At 41.5% G+C, this 19242-nt stretch overlaps 1 protein-coding gene across 1 annotated transcript in view; it reads right to left on the reverse strand.

Moving 5' to 3' along the window:
• The window catches only part of SVEP1 (sushi, von Willebrand factor type A, EGF and pentraxin domain containing 1), a 212757-nt gene that overhangs the window by 18770 nt on the left and 174745 nt on the right, over positions 1–19242 (reverse strand). Inside the window, exons 37-42 of the mRNA XM_002708072.5 lie at positions 16867–17539; positions 11430–14221; positions 10619–10844; positions 7023–7178; positions 4552–4615; positions 768–941 (exon numbers count right to left, since the gene is read on the reverse strand). Coding sequence (XP_002708118.3) covers positions 768–941; positions 4552–4615; positions 7023–7178; positions 10619–10844; positions 11430–14221; positions 16867–17539 — 4085 coding nt within the window. The remainder of the gene's footprint in view (positions 1–767; positions 942–4551; positions 4616–7022; positions 7179–10618; positions 10845–11429; positions 14222–16866; positions 17540–19242) is intronic.

A 19242-nucleotide genomic window follows, 5' to 3' on the forward strand; every position in this document is an offset into this window, starting at 1 on the left:
TATTCTCTTAATATTTAGACTATCAAGAACATAGAACAAACACTTCTCACTGTTGAAGTTCTTACTGAACATTCATTAGAAAGATGGAACCAGAGAATCATCAGACATTTCTATGTGAGTTGAATCTTTAGGCCCATACTACTGTGGGCAGGATACGAGAGCTGGAATTGCAGGGTTTGCAAGGCGTATGAATAAAGATGGCAGTATATTCACAGGTCTGAGAAAACACAAGACTGATGAGGGCAATCGCTGTGCTCCGTGCAAGTGTGTGATACATACCTACACCTATTTCAAGCAATTTCGATTTTTCTCACTTTAATGGGTACAGAGGAAGACTTTGTAAGTGAGGTTTACTTCCTCTGAATCCTTCAGGCTCTTGCTGCATACTGTTTACTAAATGGTCATCAGAGCTCTCTCTATGTAAACCTTGCTTGTGAATACTGTTTTCATACAAGTTGCTCTAAGCAATTATCTTTTTTTACTGTATTTATATATACTTTATTAACCTCACACTTGAAATGCATTTTCTTCTTCACCCCTTTCCTGTCAGCAACTGAACCCATGTACGTGAGAAACTTTCATTAAGCTGCATTTTTCTCTTGGTGCCTTGCACTTGTAATCATGTAAGGAACCTGATAAAAGCTGCTCCTCAGATCAGATTGATTAGGTCATACAAGTAGATTTGGAGTTTCCTCTATGTTTCAGATAAGTGGAAGCTAATCATGAAACCGAATGGGACTAAAACCTCTCGTCAAGTCAACACACACGTTTGCAGAGAGGAACAGGGTGGCTCCAAGTCCCGTTTTCAGTGCAGTGGGCCTCCGGTGGCCCGTCCAGGCTGTAGCCCCTGTTGCAGGAATACACCACGCTGGATCCAGCTGTGGAGTTGTCCATGTCAACTTTCCCGTTCAGAAACTCGAGTGGAGCTTCACACTTGCTCCCTAAAAACAAAGAATGAGAATATTATACTAAATGCTGCTCCAAATCTTCTCTGCCTTTGCTACAGTGGCTAAAGGCAGGCGGGTCAAGCATCAGAGCCTACTCAGGTAGGAGGCACGATGAAAGGAAGGAGGAAAAATGGCATCTGTATGGACTGGATTAATGCATACAGGCAACCAAAGGCTGCTGGTCTCTCCCACAGCCCCCATTGTCTTTATGTACACTGTTAATAACTCTGGGGAAGGGGTATTTCGATGAGCAGATTACTAACATAAAAGAATCTCATGCCCAAGTTAAAAAGCATCAATTTATTTGATAGGCAAGAGTTAGAGATAGAGGGAGGGAGGTGGGAGAGGTAGAGATAGATAGAAAGAATGAATGAATGTGTCCCCATCTTCCTATCTGGTTCATTCCCCAGATTCTTGCAATGGTTGGGGCTGAGCTGGGAATCAAACCCAGATACTTCAATGTGGGATGCAGGCATCTCATCTCCTTGGGGAAACACCTACTCCGGGAGATGTCATTTTTACAGTTGCTATCCTGGCCAAGAACTTTCCATATAACACCAAATTAATGTCTAGCTAAACCTGAATATCAGATAAATAAAAAATACATTCTTAGTATATATCAAATACTATGTGCAACATATTTATACTAAGTTATTTTTCATCTGTAATGTCAATTGAACTGAGTGAAACTTCAAACCAAATTCTGGAGAACTTACAGCAGCTCTGAGACTGTCTCATTTAACAGCTGAAGAAAACTGAGACTTAAAGAAGTTGAGTAATTTTGTCAAGGTCATAGTGTCTATAAGGAGAGATAAAATATAAGCTTATTGACAGGTTAAATATAAAAGGAAAGTATTGACAACAGGGAGCCATGAACTTGAGAGAAATTAGAATAAGGGCCATTTAATTTGCTTTTTAGGGATATGAAGACTTCATAAAGTGATGTAATTATAATACAGTTACAGAGAAAGATTGAATATTAGTGAGAAATGTTAGTAACAGAAATCCACTATGAAAAAAAGCAGGATCACCCTTTCTGGAGTCTAAAAAGTGGGGTTACATCTTTTTTTTTTCAAAGCTACCATCAATTTTAATCCTTAAAGTAGCAGTGTTCTTTCTTTCAGAAGAACTTTCTAATTTTGTGGTTGCATTACTTTTAGCATTAGTATTGTGTATTTTCCCCAGAAGTCTAAAGCCAGAAAAAGAAGACCAACAATCTTCTATTGGCTCAAGAATATGATAAGGTGAATCCACTGATGGGATATTTTCAGTCTCATCTTGGCCAGTAGACTAAAATGTTACTGCTTTGTCAATGGTTCCAAAATTCTTAATCAAAAATGACCTTGTCTGTGAGTTTCATCTTCTAATGTTAAGCAGCCCTTTGGATATCCTTACTCACATGCGGACTCTTCAAACTGTTCACGGGAAATGCGCATTATTATTACTGTTATAATTTTTATGAAGGTGGAGGACATGGCTCTCAGCTTTGGCTGTGCTTTAGAGTCCCCGGAAAGCTGTCAGGTCCAGGACCCTGGTGCAGACCAATGAATCAGCATGTAGACGTTGTGGCCTAGCTTTTGGTATGTTAGCCAAAGCTGCCCAGATGATTCTAACAGTCACTCAGAGAGCAGAGTGCCTGGATTAGGTGCTAAGCGACTTCCCTGGACTTCTGTCAGCCTACCTGCCTTGGACTATGGATCTTAATCTTGCCTGTACTTTGGAATCACTTGGGGAGATGAACTTTAGAAAGATGTTCATGCTGGGTCCTGCCCTCAGAGATTCTTTTTTAACTGATACAGGGGACAGACTGGGCTTGGGCAACTTTCAAAGCTCCACAGGGTATTCCAATGTGCTGAAAGCTAAAGCCAGAGATGGAAAGTGCCTCTTCAACTGTGAAGTATGTGGGACTCATCAAAGGATCTTGTTACAATGCAAATTTTGAGTCAAAGGGACTGAGGTGGGGTCTGAGACTCTGCAGGTGCTGTTGATGTTGTGGTCTGGAGGCCACATTCTGAGAAGCACTGGTCCAGGGAACCCTGCTGACTTGATCAGCCTTCTCAGAAAGCTGCTCTGTAGCAGATACCCATATTTTTTTCTCACAGTTTATCAAATTACATAGGGATCTTATGGATCAGGTTGCTCAGTAAGAGCACTTTTCCCCCACAAAAAAATTTTGTATTTTTTTCAGTGCCTTGGAACACAGTATATAATAAATGTATCAATATCAACAGTTTCTAGCCCTGAGCAGTGGGATTAAAATTAGTGTTCTTTTCTGATTTGTGTGACATCATGTTTCACAACGAATCTGTATGACTTATTTAATATTTAGAAAGAAAAAGAAAAGAAAAGCACAGGGAACCATAGGGTTTTCTTTTACGTTTCTCATTTCTGAGATGGAAACTATGTAAATGTGGTCTTGCAGTTTAAAGCACGCCTGCCACAAAATGGAAGCAGTACCATCACCGACACCAGAAAGTTTCCAATTCCAGACACAGGGCTTCCTGCTGCTTACCCTGCCCCTCTCTTGCACACACATGCACACACACATATGCACACACACATACACAAATGTACACAGTATTTGATCACGGACAGCTGAGACCAAAAACGCCACCATCAGGAATGCTCAAAGCCTGAAATAAATGATGCATTTCTATGCATTTCTGTGACCTGGGATGTTATGTGACACTTTAAAACTAGTTTTCTATATAGTAGTTATTCAAAGTTTTTGACCAAAAACATCTATTTTTTTCTCCATGGAATTATAACCATACAATACTCTCTCTAAATGACTTCAGACTGCTGGCCACATGAAATCATCTTGCTCATTACCCCAGAGATACTGTAGAAACAACAGGGAACCAAGATCTGAGACCCTGGAGTGCCAGTGCCAGCTCAGACACTGACTTGACTGCTGATGCTGGGCAGTCTACCCACTCATTTGTCAGCCGAAGGGGCTGGACCAGGTCATCTCAGAGTTGGATAATCTGATGACTCCACCAGGATTATGAAGAAACAAAATTAAAGAGCTTGCCACTTGCTTGGGTTCAAACTACTTTCTCCAAGTACATCTTGTTCTGCAGAGGAAGTCAGTGAATTAGCACACATGTTGCCAAATGAGCTTGGCTACTTTCACAAAAGGTGTTAATGTAAACTTCTATGGCAACGTGTGTGTGCATTTGACAGGTGGACAAAAAGCGAAGATATCAGCATTTGCTGGTCTGTCACTAGAAAGCACTAGCTCTAAGCCTTTTCATTCATAATTATTTAGGGATTAAAAAAACCCCACAAAAATGCAAATAAACTCGATAACTGACCAGTTTTTAAGCAAAATGTTTGTCATTCCAGGATCAGCAATCATGTACTCTGGTCTGGCTTAATCATTAATCTCTACTATAGTTTCTGACCTTTTTATTGGTTTGATGCCCTTGAGTAAAAGGGCATGAAAAGTTCTCATAAAGTGTACGGAGTTGGTTAATTTTTTTTTACTAATTTACTAATTTTTTTACTAATTTACAAAGCCGATTCCTAAAGAGAACATGGCCACACTTGTATTCTGCATCCTCAGTGTGTTCTCAGGACTGGTAAGGGTCATGTAACTTACTTCTGCAAGTGGCTACCCCTCCGCTCCATGTTCTGTTCTCCTGGCAAACTCGCTCTCTGTTCCCCTGTGAATGAATGGAGACAGGTCATCGACAAGGTCATAACTCGCTAATAGGAACATAGTGAGGGAATGCAAAGAAATCTTATCTATGCACTTGAATTGCTTAGAAGTGAAATGCCAAATACTTAAAATAAATATAATTTGAGTAGATTCAGGCTTCCAAAAACATTTTAATGAGATTACTCCAAAATTTATAACTTGCCAGACTAGCATAAAATACACACTTTGCTCCACCTATTTTTTCTCATTTTTTAAAAAAAATTTAAGGTAAATAAATTTCATGTAATTCATTTATAGATTTAGGAACACAGTGATACTTCTCACCCTATCCTCCCTTCTGCCCACGCTCCCACCTTTCCTCCTCCTTCTCTTATTCTCTCTCTTAATTTTAACAATGATCTACTTTCAGTTTACTTTATACTCATAAGATTAACCCTACACTAAGTAAAGAGTTCAACAAATGGTAAGAAAAAAAAAACACTGTTCCTCAACAGTAGAGACAAGGGCTGTAAACAATCATCAAATTTCAAAATGTCATTTTTACTCCTATAAATAACATTTCTTGTACTCTGTTAGGTATCACAGATCAGGGAAAACATATGGTATTTGTGTTTTTGGGAATGGCTTCTTTGAATAAGTATAATGGTTTCCAGTTGCATCCATCTGTGCAAAGACAGGTTTTCATTCCTTTTATGGCTGAGCAGTATTCCATAGGCTTAAGATATTTGACACTAAGTGATTTGGAATCATCAGTTTCTCTAACAAACTGGATAATCTATACTTCTAAAACATTTCTCAGGTAATTCTAATATGTGTGTTGGAGGGAGAACAATAATTGTTGTAGGTAACACTGGGATATTCCCCAAAATTTTTAAGGTAAATTATCTACTTTCTCAAATTTAATCACCCAACAATTTGCTGTATATTTGCTCAAAATTTTATATCACTCTTGTTAATAAATTGCCAAGATTAGCAATCTCACAGAAGAACAATTAGGTTTCAACATCAGAAAACCTCTCTAATTGCAACCCACTGCAACACTGTCAATCTTTTTTTTTAATCATTATTTTTTAGCTTTTTGAGGAAATAAAAAAAGATCTGAATAAAACTAGTTTTAGCTTTCATGGGTCTATTTTATGACGATTCTTTGAAAACGTGGCCAGAAATTCGTGGACACAAGTATAACAGATCGCTGTCAATGAATACTTCTGCAAAACCTACCTTTAAATACCACTCAAACAATAAAGACAGCAGAGCAGAGTTTCCTGAAAAACCAGATGACAACCTTGTGTAATATAAAACAGGTCTCTTAAGCTTCAAGTTTAATACGATAAAATTTCAGCAAAATTGACTACAGCCCTTCCACTGAAACAGACAGGGAGGCCTGGGTGATAATGATTGGATTTTAACACTACCAGTTAAGAGTGGTCTTAAGCATGCATTGATGTTGGGCAGGAAGTGCCCAAAGGATAATTTCAGACCAGATCTGCCATACTGGAACGTGGCACCTCAATCAAAGTATATGAGCTGATGGGTTGAGGAAATCCTGGCCTTGCACACCTATTGTCACTTCCTTATTGTCACTTCCCCATGGCAACAGGTGAATTTCCTTGTTGCTAACTGTGATTACCAGCAAGCCCAAACACACATTTAAATATTCCACTGGAAAGAAGGGACCATCAAAGAAGGATGTACTTTTCTCTAAAGGGAGGAGAGAACGTCCAATTTGCTTATGGCCCTGTCTAAAAACTGACAGAGTTTGTGGACTCAAAAGGCTTCCACAGCCTTGGCAGCTCATGTCAAGAGCCTTGGGTGATCACTGACATCATAAGTAAGAGTGTGAGTTGTTAAATCAACAACAGGAGTCACTGTGCACTTACTCCTCATGTTGGACTTCTGTTCTTAATGGTAAAACTTGTCTTCAAATTGTAATTTATATTTTGTGTGTCTGTGTGAGTGCAAATAGTTGAAATCTCTACTTAGTATAGAGTTGGTCTTCTGTATATAAAGTTGATTAAAAATGAATCTTAATGGAAAATGGGATGGAAGAGGGACTGGGAGGTGGGATGGGAGTGGGGGTGGGAGGGTGGGAAAGGAGGGAAGAAACACTATACCCTTAAACTCTGTACCTATGAAATTTGTATTCATTAATTAAAAACCTTCAAAACAAAACAAAAAAATGTTCCACTGGAGTCACAACATGGCACATGATTGATAAACCTACTTCTTCTTCCTTCTCATAGCTTTGATTTGTTGTAAACATTTATTTTTGATTTTTGAAATTCTAAGTCTACTTAACTATTTCTTGGAAAGTGTCAGAGTAAAAGTCAACCAAGTATAACAGAACCTTAAATATCCCTAAGTATATCAGAAAAACAAATTTATTCCATTTAAAGAATGTGTTCACTTACCACTAATTCATAGCTAGGGTCACACTGATAAATAATTGTGCTTCCAAGGCTGTATTTACTGCCAACCACAAAGCCATGTTCTGGACTTTCAGGTGCCCCACAAGAAACTGGAATGCAGGATTCATCAGAAAACGGAGGCTCCCAGGAACCATCGAGCTAAGTAGCAAAGTAACATTTAGGAGTCAGAACACAGGAATGATGAAATTCTTAAATACTGGTTAATGGTAGAATTACCAAAACAATAATCAAAAAGACCTAGAGGTTGGCGCTACTTTTGCTACTTACTATCTGTGGCCTTAAACATACACACACATACACATGTGCACACACGTGTATACACGTCCCCTCCCATCCCACAGATGTTCCTACCAGCTACCACTAGGTAATTTTAGACTTTTCCTAAACAAGTAAAATAAGCGTTCTCTTCTAAATAGAATCCATTCAAAAATCAAGAACACTAAGTAGGATGTCTTCTTTGTAATGCATGAGGCCTGGTAGTTTACACAAATACTCCTCGGCATGTACCAGTGTACCTTTGTATTTCATGATTCTGTATTTTAATTTAAAGCTTATAAGAAATAACAAATTTTAAGTAAACAAAAGAGATGGCTTCATTTTCTCCATTCCAACATGAATACTTGAGAGACCATTCTATTATTTATTTATTTATTTTTTGACAGGCAGAGTGGATAGTGAGAGAGAGAGAGAGAGAGAGAGAGAGAAAGGTCTTCCTTTTTGCCGTTGGTTCACCCTCCAATGGCCGCCACGGTCGGCGTGCTGCGGCTGGTGCACTGCGCTGATCCAAAGGCAGGAGCCAGGTGCTTCTCCTGGTCTCCCATGGGGTGCAGGGCCCAAGCACTTGGGCCATCCTCCACTGCCAATCCTGGGCCACAGCAGAGAGCTGGCCTGGAAGAGGGGCAACCGGGACAGAATCCGGTGCCCCGACCGGGACTCGAACCCGGTGTGCTGGCGCCACTAGGTGGAGGATTAGCCTATTGAGCCGTGGCGCCGGCCTCTATTATTTATTTTTAAGGAGGTCACATAGTAAAAAACATTAAAAAAAACTCCCCTTTTTGTTTTCTACCATAGATTTAATATTCTGAGCCTTCCAGGTGAGTAAGGTGAGAACACACTGGAGTCACTGCTGTTGTAGTGTTAGTATTTCCTTAAGGAAATGGTAATTTTGTATACAAGCAAACTTCAAAAAATTTGTGGGAAAAAATTATAAAATAAGCTATTTCCATGCAAAATTTTTTGAAATCCATGCTGAGGTTTCTCACCAAAAGCATTTTCCAAGAACTTTTTGAAGATTTCTCATATACATGAGTTCAAAATTCTTTTGCACCAAAATAAGCTACTTTTCAGACCAAAAATTTAAACCAAAACTCAACTAAGCAAAGGGTAGGGTGGAGAAGGTAATGACAGCTGTCAAAATCAACTATTGGTCTCAGAAAAAAAGGGCTTCATTACCCCTAACACTTGACCTTCAGAACAGTGGGGGATCACCCAGCTACCTACAGCCATTGTGGATTCCGTTAATCATGGTGGGACTGGCTCAGACACCTCAGCATCTTGGAAAAAGCTTCCCTCCAACTTCCTCAGCTCTAAATCAAAGAGGGACCATCTGGAACTTGCGAATCTTGAGAGCTTGATAATTTGGGCAGTCACTTGCCTTGCTGGTTCTGCTTTTAGGTCTGACAGTCATCAATCATTGAGTATGCATGATTTATAAGTGGGAGGAGAATGCAAGAGTTCTCAAGTCCATCCTCTACGTCAACCACTTTATATACACTAGACAAGAATAAACCCTTTATATACACTAGACAAGGAATACTTGCAATTATCACATATTTGTAACAACCACCACAACCAATAAATAAATAAATAAAACAGGCTGGAGAAAAAATAAAATTACAAAACCTGTAAATATTTGAGATGGAGTTCAAACAAAAGTCTGCCTAAGGGAAAAGTCATTTGCATACAATGCCTCATTCCTCCCTTTGGGCCTTCCCACTCCCACCCAGACTGAAGCCAAGGAAGAATGTATGAGCGGCTCATTTCAATTTCCTTTCTCTGCCATGTCCTACAAAAGCTAGGACATGCTAGGGACATGTTACTGATGGTGCTGATTCCTGTTTTTAAACTAAGGACATGCCAACATCAGGTAAAATGCCAAAATATCTATCATAAAATATTCATGACAAATCAACTGTGTATGTTGCTTTCAACATGTGTGATTTCTTAAAATCACACAAATAGTAAGTAGCAGAGGCTGAACTGGACTCCAATTCTCTGTCTGCTCCTGCAAACTTGGTCTTTCCTTAGGCATTGGAAACACTGGCCATAGATCACGGCTGACCTCTGCACGCAGACACGCTGTTGGCTGATTTGCCACGGATATCTTGTTGTAGATAGTTTAACATTTTACCCAATTTGGTCATTTTATTAGTTTAAAAATGGAAATATTGAAAAGAGATACATTTTATTGTATTTTAAATAAGAAATGTCTCAAATATTTTAATGTGAGCTTTTTGAAAAAGATTTATTTATTTGAAAGGTAGAGCTACAGAGAGGCAGAGAGAGAGAGAGAGGAGAGAGAAAGAGAGAGAGGTCTTCCATCTGTCGGTTCACTCCCAAAATGACTGCAATCCGAAGCCAGAAGCCAGGAGTTTCTTCCAGGTCTCTCATGCAGGTGCAGGGGCCCAAGGACTAGGGCCATCTTCCACTGCTTTCCCAGGCCATAGCAGAGAGCCGGATTGGAAGTGGAGCAGCCAGGATTCAAACCAGCGCCCATATGGGATGCCAGCACTGCAGGTGGCGGCTTTACCTGCTATGCCACAGTGCTGGCCCCTTAATGTGAGTTTAAAAAAGTTAAGGAAATTTTTCTTTTTAGGATAGCAAGAAACTGCTTTTGTGGCCATATGTGCAGATACAGAAGTTACATTTAGACAATCTTGAACAAGTTTTTGGCTTAGTGATTAAAATGTTGGTTAAGGGGCTGGCGCTGTGGCACAGCAGGTTAAGCTGCTGCCTGTAGTCTCCACATCCCATAGGGATGCTGGTTCGAGTCCCATTTGCTCCTCTTCCCATCCAGCTCCCTGTGAATGTGCCTGGGAAAGCAGCAGAAGATGGTCCAAGTGCTTGGGCCCCTGCTCCCACGTGGGAGACCCAGATGAGGCTCCTGGCTTCTGGCTTCAGCCTGGAGCAGCCCTGGCTGTTGTGGCCATCTGGGGAGTGAACCAGAGGTTGGAAGATTTCTCTCTCCCTCTCTCTCTGTAGCTCTGACTTTCAAAATAAATAAATCTTAAAAAAAAAAAAAGATGTTGGTCACGACTCCTGTGTCTCATATCGGAGTGGGTAGGTTTGGTACCCATCTCCAGCTCTTGACTCCACTAACACCCACCTTGGGGGAAAGAAGTGATAGCTCAAGCAATGGTGGGGGAGACCCGGATCGAGTTCCTAGTCCAGGCTTCAGCTCCAGTCGGGGAGTGTGGTGGATGTTTGCAGAGTGAACCAGTGGACAGGAATGCATGCTTTCTCTGTATCTTTATCTCTACCTCTTTCTGAGTCTCTTAAAACAAGTCAGGCAATCTTACCTGGCACGTAGACATGTTAACTCCCTCATAGGTGTACCCTTCTGCACACGACACAGACACTTGGCTATTCACACTGAACTCGTCGCCATGCACTAGTATACGTGTCGTGTTGGATGGCAGGGGACACGTTTTAGGCGTGCAGGAGATTCTCTCCGGGAACCAATGACCATCTTTTTGACAGGTGAATGTATCTATATCAGTGTCCATTGCGTAACCTTCCAGACATCTGCAAAGGAAATAGATATTTGGGTGCTGTGAAGAATGTACAGCCTAACTCCTGACCTGTTCTTGGAAATAAGAAGCTGTTTCAAAGGCTCACAGTTCATTTTACACAGTATATCAAAACTGAGTCTTGGGGGCGGGGGGGGGGGGGCGCATGTTGTGGTATAGCAGGTTAAGCCACTGCCTGCAAGGCTGCATCCCTTATGGGCACAGGTTTGTGTCTCGGCTGCTCCACTTCCAATCCAGCTCTCTGTTAAAGGCCTGGGAAAAGCGGCAGAATAAGGCCCAAGTCCTTGGGCCCCTGCCACCCACATGGGAGACCCGGCTGAAGCTTCTGACTTTGTCCTGTCTCAGCCTTGATCCTTGTGGCGATTTGGGGAGTGAAGGAGCAGATGGAAAATTCTCTCTCTCTCTCTCTCTGTGAGTCTTTCAAATAAATAAATCTTAAAAAAAGTGAGTCAGATGCCAAGGGGGTGACATTTCCAGAGAAAGTATTTTCTCCCCCAATTAGCTAAATTCTTGACCTACTGCTTTTCCATTTTATTATCCTCCTGCCTGCATCCGCTGGACACCCTAGTCACAGTCTTACCTGAGTTTCACTTTACTCTCATAGGTGTATTCCTCTCCAGTTGCCACTGCATTGGCGACAAATGGTGGGTGTCCACAGGACAGAGGTATGCAGACTGGATGAGGTTGGCTCCATGTCCCTTTCTCTGCACAAATCAGGTCTGGACTGCCTTGGATGACATACCCAGGTCTGCAGGCGTAAGTTACCACATTTTCCTCCACAGAGCTGCTCTCACTGACGAATGCATTTGGGATGGCTGGGGAAGAACCACAAGAAGTGTGTTCACAGTGTGGGAAGCCGGAGCTCCACTGGTCATTGGCTTCGCAGGTGATTTCAGGAAGGCCTAGGAGCTTGAAACCTTTGAAGCACTGAATCCTGATTGTTTTTCCACAACTGAAATCTGTCCCATTGACAGTTCCATATTGAATGGCTGGTGGGGAACACCTGCAAGGTAGGCAGGAAGGTGGGCTGCCACTCCAGGAGCCATTGGAGAGACACCTTCTTGAAGAACTTCCATGGAGCTTATAACCGGGAAAGCACTGATACTGAATATGGCCCCCATGATAAAAGGAAAAGCCATTGGGGAATCCATGGGCAAGATCTTCCGGAGGTCCGCAGCTGGCGGGTTTACAGAGAGGGAACTCTGCATCCCAGCTGCCGTCTGACTGACAGACGAGCTTAGGGGCACCAACCAACACATAGCCCTCCTGACAGTGGACCGCCACCTCCTGCCCTAGGCCATAGTCCAGGCCCTCCAACACTGCATGTGCTACCTGTGGTGGGGGGGAACACCTGACAAGTATGCAGGCAGGGGTGGCTCCACTCCAACTTCCATCGGCAAGACAAACACGACTCCTGGCTCCGTGAAGCAAAAACCCTTCATTGCAAGTGTACTCAATCTCCTTTTGGAATGTGTAGTCATCTCCTTTCACTTGGCCATTGGCTGAGACTGGGGGTGAGCCGCAGTCCACTGGAATGCAAACTGGCTCACTCCCATCCCAATTTTCATTTTCTTGGCATGTTCTCCTCTCAGTGCCGTTCAGCACATACCCAGGGTCACACTCATAGTACAACACGCTTAAGTATGTGTAGTTGCTTCCTTTGATGGACCCGTTCAGGACTGGATTGGGCTTTGGGCACGAAATGACCTTACAGTGTGGGGAAGCACCGCTCCACTTTCTGTTTCGTAGACAAAGTCTCATGTCAGAGCCCACTAGAATATGGCCAGGTTTGCAGTGGTACTGCACAGCACTGCCCATGGTAGTCTCTGTAAAATGCATAAAACCATTTTCTGGAGCCACAGGCAAGTCACATTCGATTGAAATGCAGGAAGGGGCAGTGCCATTCCAAGTTCCATCTTCCTGGCACGTGAGCACGGGGTTCCCCAAAAGTTCATAACCTGGATTACAGGTGTATAAAACCACAGTGTTGTACAGAAAGCTGGATGAATGTGTAGCAGGGGACTCCTTTGCACTTTCCTGGGTTTTATCCACTGCTTCCAAATGAGGAGGAGGATAAGGGGTCAGATACGGAACTTCCATCAAGTCATCTTCTTGGTCAAAATACCCTTGGCCATCTTTGACTTTAGTGCAGTCTCCGAAATCTATGTGAGGAGGGAGACCACAGTCTATGGGCACACATGTGGGGATGGAGCTTGACCATCCTGATTCTTTGCAGGTCTGCATGGCGTGACCAGCCACCTGAAACCCAGGGAAGCAGCTGTAGATGATCACGGCACCGTAGCTGTAATCGGCTCCTTCTACAAAGCCATTTTCAATGGGTTGTGGGGGATTGCAGTGGATGGCACTGCAAGAAGGGGCACCCACATCCCAATCACCTGTCTCTAAACAGGTCAAGGCTTTGGGGCCTTCCAGCTGGAAGCCTGGGTCACAAGAGTATGTAATGGTCTGCCCATAATGTAGGTTTGTGTAGGAGATCTTGCCATTCAAAATCTCCTTGGGCTTCGGGCACTCAATGGGTTTACATGTTGGTTTTCCTCCAAGCCACTGGCCAGTTTCTCCACAAAGGGTGGTAGTATTTCCCACTAACTCATAGCCTGGCTTGCAGGTGTAGAGAGCCGTGCTGAGATAGGCAAGACCTTGCACATCGATGATGCCATTGAGGATTTCCTCAGGCTGGGGACACTCAACGGGGATGCATTCTGGCAGTGGCGAGCTCCAAGTGCCATCAGCTTGGCAGAGGGTGGTAGGATCTCCTCTGAGGAAAAACCCATCCACACAAGAATACTTGACAGTACTTCCAAACTGAAGAGCAGAAGACGGGGCAGGGACACCGAAGGAGATTAAGGGAGGTGGGAGGCAAAGAACCATCTTGCAAACAGGAAAAGAATCGTTCCAGTGCTGAGAAGGCAAGCATTTCAGGACGGAGGGGCCGTGCAGAGCGTGCCCGTCTCTGCAGGAGAACGTCACCACTCCCACCTCAGAGGTCACCTCCTTCAACACCAACTGGTTTTCCAAGAGCGGGGGCTCTGGGCACTTGGCAGGCACACACTTTGGGTTTGGCTTCTTAGTCCACTTGCCAGATTTCTGGCATGTCCAGGAATTATCACCAATAAGCTCATAACCCTCATTACAGAAAAACTGCACCTTGGAGCCCACTTCAAAGCTTTCTCCTTTCATGAAGCCATTCTGGATGGGGGGAGGTTTTCCGCAGTTGAGAGGAATGCACAACAGAGGGGATTCACTGTGCCAGTGCCGGTTGGCTTGGCAGACAAACACAGGACTTCCAAGGGGCTTATAGCCTGCGTTACAACGATACCTCGCTTCACTCTCGAAGATCCTGCCGGTTGTATGCTGTGTAATGGGGAGAAAACAAGTGAGAACAATTTGTGTAACAGATAATGTAATTGATTACATTCTTGAATAGTAAAACAGAACTCAACTAAAATAACTAATTAAGTGAAGTGGAACTTAAGCAAATGAAGGTTTATATATTTTGTCCTAATAGATCCACTCTTTTTTTAAAGAAGATAAAAAGTGGAATGTAGAAGACATTAGGCTGCAGAAATATTTACCGTAGTGTTGAGTCCATGATAAGTCTAAAAAATAAATCAATACTCTCTAAATTGACTGATGGGGCAATTCTGAAATTTTTAAGTTATTTGGTAAGTTACAAAGATCTTCCTGACAAAAGAAACACTACAGGTTATTTTAGCTACAGAAAATCTAATGCATATACAAATGCACAATATTCCTTAGTGTTAGATAATAAAAAAGGCAAATAAAATATTTTTATGTATATGTCCCAAGAACACTAGCAGACATCTGTTTTCATTCTTAACATACTTCTAAAAAATTGCTACTGTAACATAAGGGTGGAAAATGAAAAGCAACGTCTTCCATCTTTTAAATAAAAAAATTAATATCCATGATCTCAGAATTCAAATAAGAAGGTGTGTAATATAATACCAGGTCATTTTTAGGCTGATGATTTAATTAGGAACATGTTTAAAAAGATTGCTTTGATCCTCTGTTAATAATAATTGTAAATTCCAGCTTCCACACTAAAGTGAACTTTGAAGTATTTAGAGTTAATTATTTTACTTACTATGTACCATTTAATGCCCCACATGGATATAAACACTATACCATCATAGACCTCACCTGGACTGTTAAATGCCACATCTCCAATGCTCATAATTGTAAAGGTCACCTATTTGGAACTCTAAAAATATTCATTAAATGAATAAATGAATTATGCCTCCTTATACAGAATCTATGCCCTCTTCCAGTAGTAACTAATCCATTTAAGCAAAAGCCTGAACAGGCTTTCACAAATAAGCCAGTCCCAGAAAGACAAATACCATATGTTCTCCCTGATCTGTGGTAACTAATAGAGCACCTAAAAGGTAATAATCTATAGGAATGAAATTGACACTTTGAGATGCGATGACTTTGAACAGCCCTTGACTCAACTGTTGAGGAACAGTTCTTTTTTTTTTTTTTTCCTCATACTATTTGTTGAACTCTCTACTTAGTGTAGGGCTAATCTTATGTGTATAAAGTTAACTGAAAATAGATCTTAGTAAAAAATAAGAATGGGAATAGGAGAGGGAGGAGAAAAAAGAAGGGAGGGAAGGTTGGGTGGCAAGAATCACTATGTTTCTAAATTTATATTTATGAAATCCATGAAGTTTGTATACTTTAAATAAAATATTTTTTAAAAAAAGGCTTTTTGGAGCTGGGGCTATGGTATAGCGGGTAAAGCCACTGCCTGCAGTGCTGGCAACCCATATGGGTGCCGGTGCGAGAACCTGCTGCTCTACTTCTGATCCAGCTCTCCGCTACTGGGAAAGCAGTAGAAGATGGCTCAAGTCCTTGGTTCCCTGACCCCATGTAGGAGACCCAGAAGTAGCTACTGGCTCCTGGCTTCGGATTGGCGCAGCTCTGGCCATTGCGCCCATTTGGAGAGTAAGCTAGCAGATGGAAGATTTCTCTTTCTGTCTCTCTCTGACTCTGCCTCTCTGTAACTCTACCTTTCAAATAAATAAATAAAAACCTTAAAAATGTTTTTGTTATTTTGAATAAAAGAAAAAAGTAGTATGTATGTATGGGGTTTTTTCAAGAGTATTTAACTTGAATACTGCTTATCTAACATGTTCTTTTATTTGAGGGAATTGATTTTCATTCCTGTTTCCTTGATGGAGTTATTGGGAAGACTTGTATTAGTGTGAAAGCAAAATATTTTTGGGTCAGATTTAATGATTTGTCCACAATGGCAAAATCAAAAACTGTGTCTTAGTTGGTTTAGCCCATGTTTTGCCTAAAACTAAGAAGTGGTAATAGATTTCTCTCCATTTAGATTTTGATTTCTTAAAATGAAAAAAAAAATCCATCTTGGAATAACTTTTCCAAAATAGTCTTTTATTAAAACTGGTTTACTTTAACTTCATATTTAGGGCTAAAATATTGCCACAAAGTTCTTAGGATGCCTATAGAGTAGGAAAATGCAGAAAGCTATCTATTAGGAGGGCCGGTGCTGTGGCGTAGCAGGTAAAGCCTCCACCTGCAGTGCCAGCATCCCATATGGGCACCAGTTTGAGTCTCGGCTGCTCCACTTCTGATCCAGCTCCCTGCTATGGCCTGGGAAAGCAGTGGAAAATGGCCCAAGCCCTTGGGCGCCTGTACCCACATGGGAGACTTTGGATCAGCTCAGCTCCGGCTGCTGCAGCCAACTGGGGAGTGAACCAGTGGATGGAAGACCTCTCTCTCTCTCTCTCTCTGCCTCTCATTCTCTCTCTCCTTAACTCAGACTTTCAAATCAATAAATAAATCTTAAAAAAAAAAGCAATCTATTAGGAAGAGTCATACCTAGGGAAATGAGCCAATTTCGTTTTCCCACAATTAATCTGCTGACTGCCCCCGTTTATGAATGCTAGGTCAGTTACAGTGGGCTGTAGTGATGAATTCCATGGGCCATTAGCTAACTAGTCCCTTACCTCCAGGACGCCATTCTCAACTTTCGGTGGTTCATTGCAAGATACTGGGTGGCATGTGGGGATGGGGCTACTCCACTGCCCTGTGGCCTCGCAGGTGCTCTTCTTCTCCCCTTTGATGTAGAATCCCTTGTTGCAGCTGTAAGCCACCATGGCCCCGAAGCTGTAGTTTGCTCCACTTGCATAGCCATTCATGATGCTCGGCGGCTCTCCACACCGCACCGGGATGCACTGGATGGACATGGGGGAAGGGCTCCACTGTCCACCTCTCATACATTCAATCTTTGCAGAAGTATTCAGCACAAAACCTTCCATGCATTTGAAGCTCACAATGGAGCCAGCTGCAAATTTTGCTTTGCTCACAGATTCTAGGATGCTATAGGAGACAGATGGTGGTTTTTCACAGAAATGAGCTATACAGTGGGGCACAGCCTGGCCCTCTGGGGGAACCCACTTGCCCTGGGCATTGCAGAGGAGCTGGGAGTTGTCTGCTAGGCTGTAACCATCAGCGCAGTAGTAGATCGCAATATCGCCAAAGAGCCGATGAGCAGTCTCTGGAGAGGCGTGGTCCACATTGGGGGGCTCATCACAGGAGACAGCCAAGCACTGCTGGTTACTTGCACTCCACTTGCCATTGGCCAGGCATTCAATGGTGTCAGGACCAACAAGGGTATAGCTATGAAGGTGACAGCAGGGCAGAAAAGAAATAATGAAACAATCTTTGAGAAAAAGCATTTGCATATAATTATTTTTTCTAAGTGACTTTACTTTTATTCTGTTTTCTTTAATATATTTTCTGCTTGAATATTGAGCTTACTGAAAAGTAGTTTTCCTTTGATATGTATAAGTACATCTTGATGTTAATATTAATAATTATTCACAAAGGGAAATGAATGGAAGATTTTTGCAATTTAAGCAACTGTAGTGATTGTTACACATTTTCAAAATAAAAATGAGGAGTTAGCTATGATCCTATGTGACTCAATTCAAAATTGGAAATTCATCTGCCTTTAGATGGTTTTAGTCTGCTGGTTTTTTTTTTAGTTTTTTTTTTTTTATTAATAGAAAGAGAACAGATTTCATGTATTTTGTAGTTACAATTCTAAGATGATCGTACTTTCAACCTTCCTTTTTTGTTCCTTAAATTTTTGTAATAACATACTTTCAATTTGCCTTATAACACAGTCTGTTGATTTTTACAAGAGCTTTTTTTTTTGCTTTTTAAGAAAGTTTTACTTATTTATTTGAAAGGCAGAGTAAGGAGGAGGGGGAGAGGTTTTCTTTCTACTAGCTCACTCCCCAAATGCCCACAACATACATTAATGGCTGGGCAAGGCAATGCAAGGAGCTAGACTTCCTCTGAATCTCTCATGTGGATGGCAGGATCCCAAGTAATTAAGACCTCCCTTGCCTCCTGGGTGCATCGGAAGGAAGCTGGATCAGAAGAGGTGGAAATTGACCTCAGGCATTCAGCTATGGGAATTAGGTATCCCGAGTGGCAGCATGATCCACTGTGCCACAATGGCTACCCCACACTACTCTTGGAAACAAGTTTTGATAAACCATCTTTGACTCAGATACGGCTCCTAGTTACAGAGTTCTCTTCAGTGAACTTTAAAACAGTAATTATAATTTCAGTTTCTAAGACGTGCTAAACTTTTACCATTCTGGTTCGTTAGAAGCTGAGCTCTGCTTATGGCTCTGCTAACTCAATCAGTGGGAATAACTTGCTTCCTAACTCTCAATCTTTCTTTAGGCATAAGGAGTTTATGCTCATATATGATGATAGATCGATGTCTTGTGAAAATCTTAAATTACTCTCAAGGGTTGCCTCAATAAAGGACAATGAAATATTAAGATACGGCATATTAGCCTAATGATAAGTGAATAGCCCTTATTTTATGATTATGCTTTTACCGAAAAGAAAAATGCCAGAAAGTTTCGAAAGAATATCTGACAGCTTATCAGTCCATCATTGGATATCTTTACTCTCACAATAAGGGACTAAAATAATTGGGGAGCTAATTAAATCATGTTTAGACACACTGATTTATTCACTCTACTACTCACTAGTGAATGGTGATTTATACAGGCTTAGAAACTTGCCTAAAGTAGTTGTAAGTAGCATAGCTGGGATTTGTTTTTGTTTTTTGAAGTGGGAATAGTAATTATAATTAACCCTTTCTAAAAGAATAGGTATATGGAACAGTACATAATAAGAGTAACAATTTAACTCAACTTCCTTTTTCCTTTTTACTCAAAGCATAAAACAGAGACAATATTTTATACAGATTAACACGCAACTTCTAAAAAAAAGTTAATGTACATATTACACACAGAAACTCACCAATAATATATTTCCATTTTCCCCCCAAAGTA

The sequence above is a fragment of the Oryctolagus cuniculus genome, chromosome 1 (genome assembly GCF_964237555.1).
Source record: "Oryctolagus cuniculus chromosome 1, mOryCun1.1, whole genome shotgun sequence".
NCBI lineage: Eukaryota > Metazoa > Chordata > Mammalia > Lagomorpha > Leporidae > Oryctolagus > Oryctolagus cuniculus.